Source organism: Oncorhynchus mykiss, chromosome 11 (assembly GCF_013265735.2).
Source record: "Oncorhynchus mykiss isolate Arlee chromosome 11, USDA_OmykA_1.1, whole genome shotgun sequence".
Classification (NCBI taxonomy): Eukaryota; Metazoa; Chordata; class Actinopteri; order Salmoniformes; family Salmonidae; genus Oncorhynchus; species Oncorhynchus mykiss.
In genome coordinates, this window is record NC_048575.1 from 46127874 (window position 1) to 46147002 (window position 19129).

A 19129-nucleotide genomic window follows, 5' to 3' on the forward strand; every position below is an offset into this window, starting at 1 on the left:
TGATGTCTTCACTATTATTCTACAATGTAGAAAATAGTAAAAATAAAGAAAAACCCTCGAATGAATAGGTATTTCCAAACTTTTGACTGGTACTGCGCACGCACGCACGCACGCACGCACGCGCACACACACACACACACACACACACACAGAAATAAACCATCAGGAATAAAACTGTGCCGCCTAATCAATTTTATGCTATGTATTATTGAGAACAGTACTACAGGGGGTGAGGCAGAGAGAGAGAGAGGGAGAGAGAGAGAGAGAGAGAGAGAGAGAGAGAGAGAGAGAGAGAGAGAGAATGCGAGACAGAGACAGAGTGAGACTGACTCTGACTCATTACATAAACTTGGAAGTATCTGGGAACAAGTCACTCAGGACCTCATATCTGAACAGACAGCTAATAAACTCAGAAATCACAATGGGACTGCTTGAGTTTATTAAGGATTATTTTCTTGGTTTCTGGGACTATGAGACCCCCAAGGTAATGGTGGTTAAAAACAAAAAACTTGGAGTCATATATAGGGGGGTTCAATTTCTTGTGATCACCTATTTCATCTGGTAAGTACTGGCCTCCTGTTTATGCATGCATAAAAATATACCATTTGAAATGGTATTGTCTTGGTGTGTAACTATCCTGTTTCTTGTTGTTGTGATTGAGTATTTATGTTGCATTATCCATGACCTGCCTTGGATATTGCAGATACTGTGCCTAACAAGGCAATGTTAAGTCCGGTATTGGAAAGCATAAGAAGTAAAGAATGATAACTTAAACAAAAACATTGGTTGATTTTCAAGCTCAGATCAAATGTTCTGTCAGTGGACCCATATTTTTTGCTTTCAATAGCTATACTACCCATAACACTGTGATGTGAAATGAATCATTTGCTGAGAATAGCCACTTTGTGGTGAGGAAATGCCTTTCACTCGCAATCAAATCTCCAAACAAATATACAGCATAATTGATGGTAAGCACATAACGATTGCTGTGGTCAAGACGGACAACTGTAGTCTCGCTGGCCATCATTGTGTAATGTGATCCAAATTGACCAATTTTCATCGATTTTCATTTTCCTGATGGTCCTTGACAGAGATTTGTGTCTGTCTACTCATAAACATCAAATCTCAGCTTTTACAAACATTTAAAATCAAGTTTCAAATGTTTAAGTATGCCTCAAAGTCATCAGTATGTCACGAAGCCCAAAAGAAATGAACTGAGATCTTTATTGTCTGAATAAGCGCAAGTGTGGGCGTGCATTAAAGTGCAATTCAAGTCACTTGGAAAGACTAGATTTGTCCACAGAACAGAAGGTACTCTGTGGCTGTCATATCACCCTTCTACAGGTATGTCTTTATCAGTCAGAAAGCCTATCAGGACAGTGAGACGAGGCCAGAGAGCTCAGTCTACACTAAGATGAAAGGCACAGCCCTGCAGGGTGACCACATCCTGGACATGGTGGAATACGTCCGACCCTCAGAGGTGAGCCCACACTTTTGACTGGTACTGTACATTTTGCTCAGTCGCACGATCACTGATTAAGAAAACGGACTGATTTACAAATAATAATGAGTCCGTCAGGAAACACGATGATTTGTAGATCAGTCCGTCTGCGGTCACCGACTGCAATGCAGTCGATCCTGAACATGCACGTTTGTCTCTATTCATCAAGCAAGGATCATAGGTAAAAATAGGTGTCAAAAAGATGATGCAATATGTAGCTATACTGTATGTTTTCTACATGTAGCCTATGTGATTAGTTACCATTGTGTGCTGTACTTTTTTCCCTGTGGCATTTCACCTCTAGGGCGGTGACGTGATCAGCACAATACTGAGACGAGAGGTCACACACAATCAGAGGCAAGGCACGTGTGCTGAGGTGAGAGGTCTCAACCATTGTCCACACGTGTTCTCCTGAAACCCAAAAAAAACCAACTCAATAAAAAAATACTACAGTCATTTTACATGGATCAATTCTAGGGCTTTAAATTAAGTTGTGTGCCTCGCTCCATACTCTACTATTGCATCTCGCACTGTCTCCAGGAAAAGCTCTGTAAGATAATGTGATATATCATTACCACTACCACCCCACAGCAGGACAGCTGGGAAAAGCTGATAATGTCTAAACAATGATACTTTCCTCTTTTCTTAGCATTTCACTGTTCCCAGTGCCAACTGCTCAAAGGATGCTGACTGCACCTCAAGGGAAGTGAACTTTGATGGCAATGGTACGGACTGAAAAAGAGGAAACTAAGTGAAAAGTCCCACTAAGCCACTTCTATGAATCTGTCTGTCAGTAGATGGTCCAGCTAATGCATTCAGTCTGATGTGTTTCCTGTAGGACAGAGAACTGGGCGCTGTGTTCCCTACTACAACCAGGCTTTCAAGACCTGTGAGATTCAGACCTGGTGTCCTATTGAGGACTATGCTGCAATATGGTGAGGGTCAATATCAATATGACATTTTAGATAGTAAGCAGTCACAAACAAAATGACTGTCTGCCTAGTCTGGAATAAGTCACTTGTAAAATCACAAAATAAAGAGAAATCTGTTGTTGTGGCCTTCAGGGAGCCGGCATTGGCAGAGGCCATCAATTTCACTGTTTACATCAAGAATGCCATCCATTTCCCCAAATTTAAAGTGCTGAGGTATAGTATGAACCCCCTCAACAACCCACACGCACGCACGGCTGTAAAGGGAACTGTTTCCCTGTTAATATGCAGCCTCAACTGTTTCTGCAAGCAATTCTCTCTTATCTCTTTCGCAGAGGAAACATCAAACCAAACAAACGAAATGGGCAGAAATATCTGAATAAGTGTCATTACAATGAGAAGGAACACCCCTACTGCCCCATCTTCCGGCTGGGCTATATCGCAGAACAGGCCAGGGAGAAGTTCAGCGAGCTCTGCAGGACTGTACGTTTACACCCGCAATCTACATCCAGACAGTGACACTGTATATCCCATTTTACAAATCATATTAAGCATAGAGAACCCTTATTATTCGGGGCTCACATGAACGACAGAACACATGATCTCAGTCTAGCGTCTCTAACAATATGTGTGCGTGTGTGATGTTTCAAAATCAGACGGTGTTTACAGATCATGGAAATAAGTAGCTAAATAGATAATGGCAATCAAAACTAATAGAAACAATCCACATTAAGGAGGAATGAGAAGATGTGTTGGATAGAGCGGCTGTAATGGTTCAGTTAGACAGCTCATCAATTGTGTCCTGTCAGGGGGGAGTGATTGGAGTGTTCATCAACTGGAAGTGTGACCTTGATCTGGACCCCTCAGAGTGTACCCCCACGTACTCCTTCCGTCGCCTGGATCTTCGGAAGAACCTGCCCAGCTCTGGCTACAACTTCAGGTGAGCCTCTTCATAGCATCTTGTGAACGCCTGGGTTGTATTCATTAGTGCACACGATAGCAAAATGTTTCGCAACAGAAACCAGGAAACGTGTGTCTTATTCGCCAGATTGGTTTCTCTCTGTTTTAGTCCATTTTCTTCGGTTTGGTGCCTAGTGCATACGATCATGTCTTTACTATTGCCATCTCATTGACATGACCTACTGTAACGTTTAAGACGATCTCTGCTGTAACTTGGTTATGAAGAGGCATACAGGTCTTGACTTGTAAAATGGTCTAGGTTTGCCAAGTATTACAGTAAGGACGGAGAAGAGTTCCGGACACTTATCAAGGCCTTCGGGATTCGTCTGGACGTCATAGTTCATGGACACGTATGAAGTTCCTTCTTCAACATCCTTCATCAGTACTCCATTAACCATTAACCAGTTGTTAAGAACGATTACTCGGTGACATAGAGCGATATGGACTCTGTCAATCTCATTTTCTGCAATACTTCCTCTCCAGGCTGGACGATTCAGCATCATCCCAACTATCATCAACACAGTGACAGCCATGACATCTGTTGGAATAGTGAGTTTGATTCTCAGCACTCCCGTGGTATGTGTGGATGTCGTCTGTTTGTACCAGTTTCCTACCATCTCCTAGTTATTCATTGATATATTACTTTTCTTCATTCCAGTGTTCCATTATCTGTGACTGGATCATGCTCACGTTCATTGACAAGAACGATATCTACAGTGACAGAAAGTTTGATGATGTAAGACAATAACAAGTTGATTCCATGCATTCATGATCATATTTTCTTTTGCTAACCATTTTCTGCTATAGCACTTATCATTGCACACCCAGTTAGGTCATTTAGTTCCCAAAGAATATGGTAGTGTGTAAAAGTGTGCGTATTGTGTAAAAGTATTCATATAATATTGTAATAGTTTAGCCTTAGTCCCTACCTGTGTGTTAATATTGTTCTAGCGTGGTTTCCTGAACTCAGTCCTGGGGCCCATCCTGGGTGCACGTTTTGTTTTTTTCCCCAGCACTATACAGCTGATTCAAATAACCAACTTATCATCAAGCTTTGATTATTTGAATAGTGTAGTGCTAGGGCAAAAACCAAAACATGCACCTAGGGGGCCCCCAGGACCGAGTTTGGGAAACCCTGGTCTAAAGTAATGTTATGCTATTCTGACTGTATATTTCTTCAGGACAGTAAAGTTCCCAGCCCCGGCCAGCTCCTCACAGTTCCCACAGAATTCACCATCAGCTATGGCTCCAACCACTCAGACCTGTCAGAGGGAGTGGCCCTGTGATGTCCTGCTGCTACAGTGCTATTTGGCCACATGCATGGAGGATGCTATTCCTCAGACACCTGACTGTTGGACGGACAGACACACAGACAGACAGACAGGACGGCCTTTCCCCCAATCGGTCTCAGACGTCCGCAGAAAGGCCTCTGACGGGTCCACCTCTGCGGAATTGAACTGAAAGACAGCCAAGACTTGATGGGTTAGTGTCAATTCCATGTCAATTCCTGTTGGTTCAGGAATTGAATTATACACCAATAAATAAATTCCATGTCCAGTTCAATTGACAGGGACTGAAATTATACTGTTAAACCCAATCTCAAATGATTGCAAATTGTTTGAATTGAACACAAGAAAAATAAACCAAATCATTTACAGCAATCAGCTAAACATGTTGGAGGAAATTTTTACTGAGAACCCTCTTTCCACAGTCTAACCCGAACCAAGTCAATAACTGTATACTGTAATCTATATATGCAAACATAACAATAAATGTCTAACCAACTTGTAACGTGATTTCTGCCAGTCAATCATATACATGTCAGATTGGAAGGAATAAGAAAACAGGATTTTTCTGGTTTGAAAACACAGAACTATGCATTTCAAAAGGCTGACCATTGTAGTATATATATACACACACACATATACATATATACATATATACACACACAGACATATTTTTAAAATACATTTTCCTTTATTTCCCACAAAACCTACCACCCCTCCCCTAATTGGAGTAAACTAATAAACAAGAACACCTAGGCTTCTACTTCCAACTTATACATACTATATACATTTTACGGACACAATCTATTTTACAATAGTTATATTTAGTTTGTTTTTAGTCCAGGCCTTCCTCTAACATCTATTTCTGGTGTCCATCCAGTTTGATTTTTGATTTTGCCATATATTTTTATTAACTGCTATTCCACAACAGTTCTGAACCTATATACATTTTACAGACACAGTATATTTTACATGAGTTGTCTTCTTATTTGTCCCAACCAGCTCCATTCAACTCCTCCCATCTCTCTCTCTTAACGCCATTCATATTGGATTTCTATTTGCCATATATTTTACCAACTGTGCTGTGATACTTCACAAAAGTTCAGAACATTTTTATTCCTATCGTTTCTACAGATTATGAATTAAAGATAAACATCATTGCTAAAAGTATTATTATAATATTGATCGATTGTCTAGGACTTTTCAAATAACCCAGCAGTGCTATCTGCAGCGTTAAGCTCCAGGTAAATGTTGCAATTAATCATGACTTTTAATAATTGGATCAATCAAACAAGATGACACAGTAAACTATATTCAGGGAGACAATATTCTCTGGGACTCAGATTGCCTCCTTCAATGTTCATGTAGATTACTGATGCTGAGCATATACGGGAATAAAAAGGCACAGAGGTCCAAGAGGAGAGCTACACTCAGAGCTCAGAGAGAGTAATCAAATAATGATGACATTTCCCACAAAATGGTTTCTATAACAAGATTGTGGGACATCCATCTGGACTCGTGGAGAGTAATAGAAACATCGATAGTGAAAAGGACTGACGTCTGAGGTCTAATGGATCAGTGTCTTACGCAGTCGATGGATTGCTGTTGTCTGTCGACAGCCACAATGACACTTTGGAACTAGGTGATATGAACACACAGAGTCAGATACCATGGACGCAACAAGAAAAAGCAAGACAATGCTATTAATGCTGTTTTAATGCAATGAGTTCTATATTTATTTCATTTTGGAACATTCAAAGGAGACACCCTTCTCCGTTCAATTGCATTGGCATTCCCCCCCCCCCCCCCCCCCCCTGCAACATTCCATAGGAAAACGAAGCGTAAAAAGTGAAATCGTAAATATCTTGAGCTCTGTATTTCACTCCATCGTTTAAAACAAACTGTCGGTCGGCAGGGAACCAACCCAATGCAACCAATCTAATTGTGAGACTCAGCTCCAGTGTAGATGTGAAATTAGATTACTGGTCTGAGAAAGATGCCCATCAGCAAAGTGAGTTCTCTGGAACAATGAGGTTATCGTGATGGAGGTAGATGGCTTAACATAATTTTTGATCTAGACTGGGATATGCCATAACGAGTAGATGTTTTCTTTACAGATGACAACAAAGGGAGCCAGGGATGAATGTGCCCTCTTCCTCATCATCCTCACTCCAGATAGGCTAAACCAACAAATGCTAAAGCCAAGCATTTCTGCACTAAACTGGCATTTCAATTCCAGGCAAATCATCCTCACAATATCAGCAGTATAGTAATGATACAACGTTGGTATTGGAGCAGCAGGCTCCGATAGCCTTGTGTTCGTTCTGGTTACACTGAAACTCACATCTAATGGATCTCTCCTAATTGTCTATGACCCCGAAGACTAGGGTTCAATCCCTGTGTCCACCCCACATAATTGTATTTTAATCTCCATTAAATAAAAACTCTGACTATTCCTCTGAGCCACATTCGCATCCAATTACAGAGGAAGGAGAGTCACCATATTATGTTTAGGAATGGTGGGGTTTCCTGATCTGGGCAGCAGCACTCAATGAGTGTTTAAATGCGCATTAATAATTCGATATTAAACAGATTATTGCAGAGTATGCAATTGTCATGTCAACACTTTACTCGGTTTATTTTAAATCGGCGTAAGGTCAAAATCAAATAAGCATACGCCGATTATAACACCTGGTTTTCTGAGCAATCTTTTGAATTATTAGGACAAGTAATCAACTTAAAATCGGCGTTCCAGCGGTATATTTGATCTGCGCATATGCCAGCACCGGACGAGAGCCTCCCTCTTTAGTGTGAGTGAAGTGAGTTCGGAACAACAATGTATACGAAGTAGTTCACTTCACTTGCCCGAATTAAGAATAAAATATGCTTCCCAAAAAGATAACATGTTCGCTGTGGAAGAACGTTTATTATGAGTGCCGATTTCCTGCATTTATCAGCGTCATCAGGTAGCCTGATTTCAGATGTGTCCATGTAAACAGAAACTGATAAACGGGACTGATAGAGGATCTCACAAACTCTGCTTTCAGAAAATGTGCATTGAAAGAAACTGTCCATTGTGTACTCATTACAAAAAAATATTTATTGACAAAAATATTAAGACAATATGAAACCCTTGACCAGAGGCCTATAATTTCTCTCATCAATAAGCATTCCTATACAAAGTCAAAACACCATATCTACAATTTCGCATTGAGACTGGAAAGCTGATTGACAACTCATTTACATTTCCAGTACTTGGGTGGTCAAGAAATGTATGTTTATGTTGTTTTTACAGCTACAGTATAGAAAAGCATAGAGGAATAAAGATGCATTATCATAATTTATTGTCACATCAAAGCTCTGTCTCAAAGTGAGCAATATTCCCATTCTGTCCATTCTGCATTTAAATATCTCCAAGCAGGTGACATCTGGGTGAATTTGTCCAATAAGAAAAAGCCTGCGGTGTGCTCTAATGAACACAACCCTGGTAACTGACAGGATCTCCAGATACAGCCACAAAAGCCAGTTTTAGCTCACAGACTCAGACTATGGCTCATCATCTAGACTGGCTTATTTGTGGACTCATGACCAGTAGCCAGTCAATGGTCTCTTCCAGGAAGTTCATGTTGTAGTGTGCGGCGATGTTCCGGAACACTTTGATCTGCTCTGAGAAACTCTGTGGATGGAGAAGAGGAGACCTTTACATATCCGAGAAAACACAATGGTTCATAACCTTTGAATTTAAGATATTATAGTGGGTGGCACATCGTTTTAACACGGCTAGGGACACATGGGTTGGAGGAGCACAAACCTTGGTGGGGAAGGTGAGTTCAAAGTCTCCTGCACAAGTGCAGTAAAGAGGCATGTTGGCCTCCTTCACTCCTTTACACTTGGCACAAGCCTGCAAGGGAACGCAAGGCACGTTTTTACTTCCCAGTGAGACACGGTCACAATTCCTGAAAACAGTAGTTACTAAGTAGTGAACCTGGGTTGTGTTCATTAGGCACCAAACTGAAGAAACAGGCAGGGACTACCTGAACTTCTCCTTTTGAAAACGTATTATGTCGCTTTCCTTAATGAACACGACCCAGGTCATATGAATCCCAAAGGATGCGTCAGATATGAGGTTGTGTTTCCTCACCAGGTCCTGCAGAGTGTAGCTCATGAGTTTCTTCTGCAAGGCCTCCACCAGGGCCATCTCAATGGACTCAGTCTCATACTGGGTCTGGCAGTTGGAGCAGAACCACTGGGGCAAAACAGAGCCGTCCTGTGAGCACCGAACAGATGATTTACATAGTGAACACGAAGGAGCACACACACACACACAATTTAAACCAAATTGAACATGTTTCATTACTTGAGACAAAATCAATTTAATTTGAATTATATTAAAATAAAAAAGTGTTAATTCAGTATTGTTGTAATTGTCATTATTACACACACATACATATATATGTGTGTGTATGTATGTATATAAGTATACACACACAAATAATAATAATATTAATAATATTAATAATAATAATAATAATAATAATAATAATTCGGCCGATTAATCGGTATCGGCTTTTTTTGGTCCTCCAATAATCAGTATCAGTGTTTAAAAATCATAAAATCGGATTGGATGAGCTGTAGGGGGGGGGCACTGACCTGTGCCACCGAGGGGTCCTTGCAAAGGTCGAGGTCGCGGCAGAAGTTGCAGTGGTGGCAGATGACCTCGGGCAGGATGTAAGAGTTGCAGGGGTCGCGGAACTGGGCTTCCTCCGAGAACTCACCCACATCTACCAGACGCAACAGGTCCCTCTTCAGCTTGTTCACCTGGTTCACTATGTTGGCATCCAGGGAGAGGACCTACAGGGGAAGGTTGTGTTCATTAGGCACCAAACGGAAGAAAACAGAACTGAAATGCTCATTTTTGTTTTCCGTTTTGAAACAGTGTGCACTAATGAATACAACTCTGGCGTGAATTCACTAGGCACAAAACGGAAGCAAAACGGGTTGAAACTGGGAGGGACTACCTGAATTTACCCAATAAGAAATTATACATTTTCATTGCAAAAATGCTTTGCTACGGTGTGCACTAATAAATATGACCCTGGTTCCCAGTCACTGACCTGGCAGACGTATTTGATGAATTCCAGGGCTGGGTTGCTGAGAGGCAGGTGGGAGCCAGGCAGGACGGGGAACATTTCCGAGGGCTGGGTCACGCTCCGGGTGCCTGTCACCTTCTTCTGGATCTTCTGGGTGATGGTGAAGAAGTTCTGGGTCAGCTCGCTGGACACATACTCTTGAGAGAAGGAGATCATACCTGTGGAGGAGAGACAGCTTATTTTCATCTGTAGACTGCTAGACTGGATAGGTGGGGAGACTATTGAAGGTTATAGCTGGCTAATAGTCAGGTATTGCTGGGTTGTCCAGTGTAAGCCAGCTAGGGGAGACTATCGAACAATGTAGCTGTCTAGTAGTCACAGGAAGTAAGTGGTGGACAGCAATGTAAAAGCTATTTGGAGATTAGACACAAACCAGATCACCTTAGACACCCGTGGTGGTCACTCCTCTGTTTTCACACCAAAATAACTTTGTTTATGTCTGCGTATGGTTGTGGTGCCGCTCTCTCGTTACTTACCGGGAAGTGCTGTGGAATCTCCTGCTGCCTGCTGGGAAGTCTGGCTTCCGCCCCGCCTCTTAATGGGCGTGGCTCCCGGGGCATTGCGTCTTAGCTCCTCCCGCATGCTGTGGTAGATGGCAGCAATATAGGCTGAGAGGAAAGAGGAGACATGGTAAAAGACAGACGAGCACAGGAAATCAGGGAGCTGTGCCCACGGACCCCCTCCAACTTCATTCTGGATCAAACACTGTACACGTGCTAGGCTAATGATGACGATGCTTGCGATAGTGCGCTGGCCTACCGGAGATGATCATGAGGAAGTATTTCTGACAGGAGGCGGTCTGAGGCAGATACTGCATGATGTTCCAGCTGCTCTCGATCAGCTCCTCCACGTCATCCACCTCTCTGGCTCCATCCTCCTCCTCCTCCTCGTCAGGTTCCTCCTCGTCCTCGCTGCCCTCCTCACCATTCTCCTTCCCCTTCTTCTGGGCTGTCCCGTTCTGAAAGTCAATGTAGGTAGTGAGTGTCATTTCAACCCCAAATATTTTCATTGGTTATGAGACATAGGAAAAACAACACACACATCCGTTAAATGTGAAATTAAATTGTACTGGTCGCATACACATATTTAGCAGAAGTAGAACTAGAAGGTACCTCTCCATACAGGACGCTGGAGGGCAGTTTGCCCTTCACGCCTCCATAGTTGGCCAGATCCATCCACATAAGGAACTCCCAGCAGCGGGAGAAGGAGATGGAGAGGGAGTGGAAGATTTCCCGCGAGTGAATGCTGAGGAAGATTATTATTATTTTTTTTAAAAACAACCTCAGTCAGAACAAGTTGGAAAAAAAAAAAAAGTTCATAAAACAAAACCTTGCCTACTAATTTATGGTTAGTGCTTGAACCCATAGGGTGACGGTATGCTTGGCTGCATGAAATCAAAAAAAGGTGACGACTAATTTCCACAAACCTTCACCCCATGCGATCTAGCTCTGAATTTATTAAACAACAAACTAAACAGGGCTTGCACTCACTCTCTAACCACGCATCACTGATTTACGAGCGCTGTTTGTTTATTAGGTCTAGAAATGTTTGATAGACAGCAAAATTATTATTTTACAGTGACGACCAAACCCTCCCCTAACCAGGGACGACGCCGGGCCTGCCCTACGGGTAGGTTAGCTAACCCAACCTGTTGGTGATGTACTCCACGTAGCCGATGGCGTCGTCAATCCGCCGCTTCTTAGTGCAAAGGAGGATGCGGTTAAAGTTCCCGTACACCACGGTGGAGCCCAGCCGCTTGAACTCTGCCACCAGCCTGAGATAGGAGAGCAGAGAGAGCCATTCATCAAGGCATCCAACGTCAATACATGACGACAGACCGTTTAGAATTAGAATACATTAATACAATTTGAGTAAAATTGTTATTTCTAAATTTTCAAAGTTGGGACAAAAATAAATTGTTGTGTCCAATCACATAAAATGATACCAACAATAAGAATTCTGATCATGTCGTCATCACCCCCCCCCCCCCCCCCAGATAAAGCTGCATTTGAAATGTCTACAGTTGACTCCAATGGAAACAACCAAGGGCCAAGTAGGGTTGTGTGTGTTGGGCAGTGTCACTTACTGGAGGAATACCTTCTTCATCATGTTGTGTAGGGTGCGGTGCAGCGCCGGGTCGTAAAGCAGCGAGCTGGGCGAGCGCAGCCAGCGGTAGAAGTGCATCACCTGGTTGTCGGCGTAGACGTTGTGGTACCGCGTGATCTCCCGCACCCAGCCAACCACCATGCTCTTCAGGATCCTGCTCGCAGACAATACATCAAATCAAACTTGATATATAAAAGTACATTATTTTAACCTGTGCTGGGCTACAGTGCAAGGAAACGTTGTAAAAATCAGCAAAAAAACAACAACACGCAGGCTAGTTAGTTTAGAGGCGAAACGGGTTGCTTGAGGGATCTGGGGTGTTTCGAGGTGTCGGCGGCAGTGGTTGCATGTTATTACGAAGCGGTCACCTGAAGGTGTTGGAGCAGAGGGCGGTCTCGTCGTAGCTGGCCACGGCACTGGCGCCCTGGTTCCCCGACATCATTTCCTCCAGCGAGGCTTGCTGGATGACGTCAAAGCTGACGCCCAGGCTGGCTCCTCCCTCCATGTCGTTGACATGCTGCGACTGCAGGATGGTGTTGACAGCCAAACTCTGCAGGTCCAGCTCCACACACACTGAAAACACAGTAGAACGACAGGGGAAAGCAGGTTGAAAACTAGTTGAAAGCATATTTCCATTTGTTCCCAATGAAGTTGTTTTAAAATGTACCGCATCACTGGTTGCTATGTACAGCTGATTAATTCCTAACTACAAGACAATGGTTGGGGCTACTTCAATGTGTCAGTGTTGTCCATAATGTTTGTATTAGAGCAGGGATGATAACCCCAATAATTACAGGCAACATCATTTTCCTATCTCTTTCTTCAATTTTGCATTTGTCAGTTATGTTTGTGTGATTATGCTACACAACGTCCCTAAAACCATTCTTTGGTCATCGGTAATGTGAACTATATGAATTCCTGCTATGACAACATCTGAAAGTATCTGCCTGTCCCGGGTTTCGACGCTGTGTGAGTGAGCCACTCCATCACCCACTCCGTTGACATTGTGCAACCTTTCAAAATGCAACTACTTAACTACTGTCGTTTCCGTTAAAAGATGGGAGAGTGTCTCAGCTTCCTGTGCGTGTCTCATCGATTTCTCAACTCTCAATATCGAGCAAATGGCACCACTTTACGACGACAGCTGGCTAAGCCATACGGTTTTGGTGTGCACACGGAGCGTGGCCTTTGCAGTGAACACATCAAGTAGGCCCACGCCTAGGAGCTGGGAAGTTTGAGTAGGACATTCATTAAAATGACATAGCTATCGAGCACCAAAATCATAATTAGCGCAATCTAGCAAAGTGTTTTTGGATTCCCACTTCCTCCGGCGGTGAATGATGTAGCCTACGTAAGTTTGCAATTTTTTTCGGGGGGTTGACAAATTCATCTAGAAAAAGAGCCAAAAGAAATGAGATAATTCTGGGTCATATTTTTAAAATGTTGCACATCAAAATAGCAAATCATGCATCTCCTGGATATGATGGAAGAAATTGACATTTTTTCTTGTATCAAAGACATCTGAAAAAAATCGCTATGGGGAAGCAACTACGTATTCATGTATTTTTTCATTTTATTGGTTGTATTTATTGTTATCAAGCTAAATGTTTAAATGTATCATGATTTGACCGTTTGTCTATACGGCCCAGCTCTGGTGTGTGTGAATGAGTAAGGCTGGCTACCTGTTGAGTAGCAGCCCTGAGCGTTGATCTCCATGGAGCCCCGGTCATCAGCCTCCATCACCAGCCTGCTGTCGTCGGCCTCCTTGCCCCCCAGGTCAGGCCTGGCGGTGGGGGACAGCCACAGCAGGTGGTTGTGTTTCCTCAGGTGCCTGGCCAGGAACAGGTCAGAACCAAAGATGGACACGTCGTGGGGCAGGTTCCCCACCGGCAAGTGGTAGTATCTGAGGTGGGATGGAGGAGAGGGAACAGTAAGCGACAGTAGCCCAAAATGAGCATAAAAGTCAATGATATGACACAAATGAAACCCCAGACTAAATATGTAAAGTGTGAAGATTATTATATTGTTTTTGTATATACACAAATAGAATGTAACGTAACCCCCCCCCCAGGGTTCTTATTCCAGATGTGCCATGTAGACTGTGCTAGGTGTACAGAGCCAGGAGACAGACCTAGTCTCGTGCTGTGTTACCTACCTGGCCATGTCAAAAGCCTGCGACAGGCAGCTGTCCAGGTTGAGGTAGTGGCGGACCATGCGGCGGGCACCGTGGCGCTGCCAGTCCAGCACGTTGTAGCTGATCTCGTCCACCACATGCACCGGCACCACCGGGAACTCCTCTAGCACCGGCATGCCCGCCACCAGCCGCCTCAGCTCCCAGTTGGACTGCACTGCGATCAGGGTGGGCCCGCGGCGCTCCCCCTGAATACAGCGAGAGGACAACGGTCAATAGTGTTACCAGGGCCGTGTTCATTATGCACCAAACGGAAGAAATTGGACTGAAACCCGGAGGGAGGACCTGCACTTGCCCAATAAGAAATGCTCATTTACGTTTTCAGTTGCAAAACGACACTGCTCTATCCTATTCATCTGTGATAAGCATATAACCTTACACCTTCAATAGCAAGTCTGAAAACTTTAGAGACAGAGAAGGCCTAAACAAAACAACACACCCGAGAACAAGCTGGAGAGAGCAATAGAGTGGCAGAACCATGCAGGTGACAGGGGTGCAGTGGATGGAGGTACCTTGTAGTTGAGCAGTATGCGCTGCAGGGCTCGGTGGATGGCCTTCACGTCGTTCTCAGCCCGCACCTCAAAGGTGTGTTTCTCGGGGGGCAGGAGCTCTTCGCTGGTCTTCTCCAGCAGAGCTGTACGCTCTGCCCCATACAGGGTGTTCAGGTTGGGCATCTGGTTACTGCGAACCTAAGGTAGGAAGGGGAGGAAGACGAAGGGGACTTGATGTCTTTTTTTTCTTCAACAATTTCCTAGGAAATTAATCACTCTCGCGTCACACGTTTGTGTAATGAAGCAGTACAAGGGAAAAGTCAACTATTTTAAAGGGGAAATCTGATGTGTAGGGTGCCTGGGTAGAGTAGATGAGGTGTGGTCTTACCGTGTCCAGGACAAAGATGCTGGCCTTGCGCTGTGAGGGGATGAACAGGCCGAACAGGGCTTTGTGGCCCTGGCTGTGGTGGTAAAGGTAGACGTGTCGGACGCTCCCTGGGGAAGACAACACAACAATACTGATTCAACGCTCCCATCGTCACGTTCCATGTAAGGGGTCGTGTTCATTAGGCACCAAAAGGAAGAAATGCCAGGTTTAGGTTGATTTACATCATAGTAAATGTCAAATCAGTCAACACAATAACTTTAAAAAAAATACAGGTAAAGAAAGATTACAAATAGATGTCAAATATATGGACGACACATTGAGACACAGTAGAGAAACAGTGAAGGGAATCTGCAGTGTCAGTGGGAGCTAGTCCTACCAGGCTCCAGGTAGCTGAACTGGGCCAGGGACCTCATCTCCAGGTGCTCCAGGTCGTACGTCTCAGCCTCCCGGCCGCCCAGGTCCCGGGCCAACTGCTTGTTGACCATGCACATACAGCCCAGCTGTACCAGGGCCCGGAACAGCAGAGGGACCTGGGGGAAATAAAGAGAGAGAGAGAGAGAGAGAGAGAGAGAGAGAGAGAGAGAGAGAGAGAGAGAGAGAGAGAGAGAGAGAGAGAGAGAGAGAGAGAGAGAGAGAGAGAGAGAGAGAGAGAGAGAGGGTTGTTCATTAGGCACCAAACAAAATAAAACAGATGAAAAACATGCCTGGGCTACCTGGACTTTTATTTTACAAACTTATTTTAAAACTTAATTCTGTTTATATATATGTATAACAAAAAAAATTGTACTGCACACACAGAGACTAACACTCAAAACACAGCCATTGATTAGATTTCCCTAGCTATGAAATGTTAAACACGCTAACCAAGACACACAACACTGGATTAACCCCACCTAACTGCTTCTTGTACACATCCAGGAGGAACACGACCTTGTCCTATCCTAACCCCTGGTAGGTACCTGTGTCTCGTAGACCCCCTCTATGTCTGGGGCAGAGAGGTCAGCGTTGATCTCGTTGATGTGCTCCTGGTACATGTCCTCAGGGACAGAGTACTGGTACAGGTAGTAGACGACGTTGGAGCGTGGCAGAAGGCGGTTCACCTGCACAGAACAAAAAACAGAGTGCTCAGTCATCAAATAATAACAGTAATGATGAGAAATTTTACATTTATAGAGCTTTTCATTACAAAGAAGAAAAAAAAACCCAACAAGCTTTTAAGCGACACCAACAAAAAAAAAGCCAGGCAATTTGAAACCGACGACATATCATTCAAGAGTAGACTGACGCTCACGAGAGGGTCGGGAGGCTTGAGCGGTCAGCGGAGGGAGATTGTCACGGGTCTATTAATCAATCCGTCTCTCATGGGACTAACATGTACCTTCTTGTATGTGGCTCCCTCCTCCTGCTTGGGGACCTTCTGGTTGACGTAGAACACCCGCGGGATGTTGAGCTTCATGCAGTGCAGGTCACTGCCGATCACAGCCCACAGCTTATACAGCCCAGGGTGACTGGTCTCTGCAATCTGGGGGAGAGAGAGAGAGGAGAGGACAGGACATCCAGTCACACACAGACTTCTGGGTTTAAGCATTATATTAATTAGGAAGAGCATTCACAAGATATATACAGGTTGTTTTCCTTCTGTTCTGTACAGTTCCCATGAACTATTCAGAAACAAAACAAAAGCGTTTTAGTCAGCGTGCACACAGTTTAAGCCTAGTCCTGTACAAAATACTTTAAACAGATTGAGCAGCAGCATGCTTTTTTAGATCAGCACGAGGCTTGATCTGTGTCCCGGAAACCGGCCTAACTAAATGTTATTTGACCCCCCCCCCCCCCGTAGGCCTAACTTAACCCACCTGTACGATCTGCCAGGGCATGTCCAGGATACTGCGCGCCGTGCGGCGGAGGAAGCTACCCAGGCCTGTGGCGGGGCCCGCGTCCCGGATCACCCCTCCCCCCATGGCCTGGACCTCGCCGTCCAGCAGGCGCCGGCGCTTCCGGCGCTCCTTCCTCTGCCGCAGCTGCAGCTCCCACTTCTTCTTGTGGTAGCGCAGCCACACCAGGCGCGCCTCCTGCGTTTCCCCAGTGGGTGGTGGAGGGCCGAGGATCTCCCTCCAGGACTGGGTGAGCTCCATCTCCTGGGACTCCACGGCCTGGCTGTTCTCTCCCTGCGACACCCGCTTGCGCTTCGTGCTGATCAGTATGGCCGGCTGCAGGGGTCGGGCAGGCATTCCAAAGTCCTCAATGTCAGCCGCCTGCCCTGCCTCCAGGGCATGATGGGCCACCTGAGAGGGGGAGGCAAGAGAGGGGGAGTGGCGTGAGTGGGTGTGTGCGTCTTTCTGTGCGTGTCGCCGCTAACCGTTGGCTAGGCGGGTGTACCTGTCTCTTGCCCTCGCTGGTGAACAGCTCGCTGATCTTCTTCTGCTTGTAGATGTCGTTCTTCTCCAGCAGCTTCTTGTGGAGCCAGTCCGGGTGGCGCACTCTGGGCACGGGGTTCTTCACCTACAGCCCGGATCATAACGGGACCAGATAGGGTGAGCAGCGAGCACGGAGCAGGTACAACTTGAAATAATCTACATGGATCAGGAGTAGGGTGAAGTTGCACCTAGGCACTGGTCTTGGATCAGTTTTGCACCCCCCCCACCCCCCACTAATGGGTAAGGTTAGGATTCGGGGAGGGCAAGCTGATCCTAGATCTACACCTAGGAGCACCTTCACCTCAGAGCCACGGATCAGAGCTGCTGTGGGTTTACCTGTTGCAGGGCAGCTGGAATGGTGATGATTTTCTGGATGGCACTACCCAATCTCTCAATGTAGTAGCTCCAGTCAAGGATCTGGAGAGAGCCCATGGCTAAACTCGTTAGTGACTGTGACTCAGCTAAAACGCTATAAGAATTGCGTCACTCTTATACAAATATATATATATTTTTTTAAATCGCCCATTCAGCACATCAACAGTCTTTGTATCGCTGCATTGCAGTGTGCCAATATGGAAGCGTCATGAAGTGAAAATCGCCCAGAGACTTACGGAACGGATGTCCAGGTCGTGGAGGCTGGGCATCTTCAGCCACTTGCGCAGGAAGTGCTTCTTAACACTGGGTTCAGCTTGGAAGATGGCCAGGGGGATGGCCCTGTCAGAGAGAGAACGAGAGAGAGAGGAATTAACACTTCTCCACTGTCGTCATTAGCAATAAGCGACACTACACTAAAATGAGCTGAAGACAAAACGGGAAGTGAGGAGCCATGACTGTCAGTCTATGGTTGTGGAGTGTGGGTCGTCTGCCTCACCGCTCCGTGACCGGCGTGCCCTCTGGCTTGCGGGAGATGATGTAGCGGCAGCTCAGCCCGGCGTCCTTCACCATCTGGTCACCCAGGAACTCGGCCAGACGCTTGGCCGTGCTGATGGTGTTGGACTTCTGCTCGCCATAGTCCTCCAGCTTCCGCGACATGGAGCGGTTCTCCGAGATGAGCTCAAACAGTTCCGCGTCTGGCATGTTGGCAGCCTGGGCAAAACAAATCCCGTCAGGACACAGCATAGTAGAACGCTCAGATTACTTCTAACAAACACGCCCTCTGACATGTAGCCCCGCCTGCAACGGGGAATCACGTCAGCTCTCTACTATTGACAATCTGCAACTTTCCGCAACATTTCCCCCCCGAATGAACGGGGTCCGGCTGATGTAGCTTTCAACATGCAAGCAGAGATGGGGAATATTATTACAACGGCCCAGGTTGGATCGCTCTTTTAGTACATGGATGAATGAAGAACTGATCAAATGTAAAGTTATCACACACGGGCGCGCGCCAGGAAACAAGCACGTTACCTTGCTGTAGAGCACGTCGAGCCAGTAGTCGGCCACCTTGGCCACCGAGTCATACACCTCCTCTAGAGTGGTGCCTTTGAGGAAGGCCTCGAACACAGACGACTGGAAGATCTTGATGAGCTGCAGCTCGCCTCGCCTCTTCACCTCGAAACCCTTGAGCTCGGCCAGCGAGCCGTCCTCGTTGAACACAGCGTACCTGGACACAGGGCAATGTCGTAATCAGTGTTATCAGGAGAATGTCGCAATTGTGTTATAAGGAGAATGTCGCAATCAGTGTTATCAGGAGAATGTCGTAACCATGTG

The 19129-nt window shown here is 45.3% G+C and overlaps 2 protein-coding genes across 2 annotated transcripts in view; one reads left to right on the forward strand and one right to left on the reverse strand.

Moving 5' to 3' along the window:
- Window positions 1-363: 363 nt before the first annotated feature.
- p2rx2 (purinergic receptor P2X, ligand-gated ion channel, 2) lies at window positions 364-5175 on the forward strand. Its single transcript, XM_021620984.2, has 12 exons — window positions 364-561; window positions 1345-1480; window positions 1806-1877; window positions 2151-2226; window positions 2340-2436; window positions 2566-2646; window positions 2766-2913; window positions 3240-3370; window positions 3650-3740; window positions 3874-3939; window positions 4049-4126; window positions 4572-5175. Exons 1-12 carry the CDS (start codon window positions 422-424, stop codon window positions 4674-4676), a joined length of 1221 nt encoding a protein of 406 aa, XP_021476659.2. The 5' UTR covers window positions 364-421; the 3' UTR covers window positions 4677-5175.
- Window positions 5176-7752: 2577 nt separating this feature from the next.
- The window catches only part of pole (polymerase (DNA directed), epsilon), a 36983-nt gene continuing 25606 nt past the window's right edge, over window positions 7753-19129 (reverse strand). The window contains exons 25-48 of the mRNA XM_036935548.1: window positions 18827-19022; window positions 18291-18505; window positions 18031-18133; window positions 17756-17836; window positions 17382-17504; window positions 16859-17287; window positions 16381-16524; window positions 15962-16102; window positions 15379-15532; window positions 15003-15109; window positions 14636-14812; window positions 14088-14311; window positions 13615-13835; window positions 12301-12505; window positions 11913-12086; window positions 11475-11600; window positions 10939-11071; window positions 10586-10784; window positions 10303-10434; window positions 9791-9984; window positions 9327-9527; window positions 8818-8943; window positions 8488-8577; window positions 7753-8352 (exon numbers count right to left, since the gene is read on the reverse strand). Of these exons, the coding sequence (XP_036791443.1) occupies window positions 8233-8352; window positions 8488-8577; window positions 8818-8943; window positions 9327-9527; window positions 9791-9984; window positions 10303-10434; window positions 10586-10784; window positions 10939-11071; window positions 11475-11600; window positions 11913-12086; window positions 12301-12505; window positions 13615-13835; window positions 14088-14311; window positions 14636-14812; window positions 15003-15109; window positions 15379-15532; window positions 15962-16102; window positions 16381-16524; window positions 16859-17287; window positions 17382-17504; window positions 17756-17836; window positions 18031-18133; window positions 18291-18505; window positions 18827-19022 (4015 nt within the window). The 3' untranslated portion in view covers window positions 7753-8232. The remainder of the gene's footprint in view (window positions 8353-8487; window positions 8578-8817; window positions 8944-9326; window positions 9528-9790; window positions 9985-10302; window positions 10435-10585; window positions 10785-10938; window positions 11072-11474; window positions 11601-11912; window positions 12087-12300; window positions 12506-13614; window positions 13836-14087; window positions 14312-14635; window positions 14813-15002; window positions 15110-15378; window positions 15533-15961; window positions 16103-16380; window positions 16525-16858; window positions 17288-17381; window positions 17505-17755; window positions 17837-18030; window positions 18134-18290; window positions 18506-18826; window positions 19023-19129) is intronic.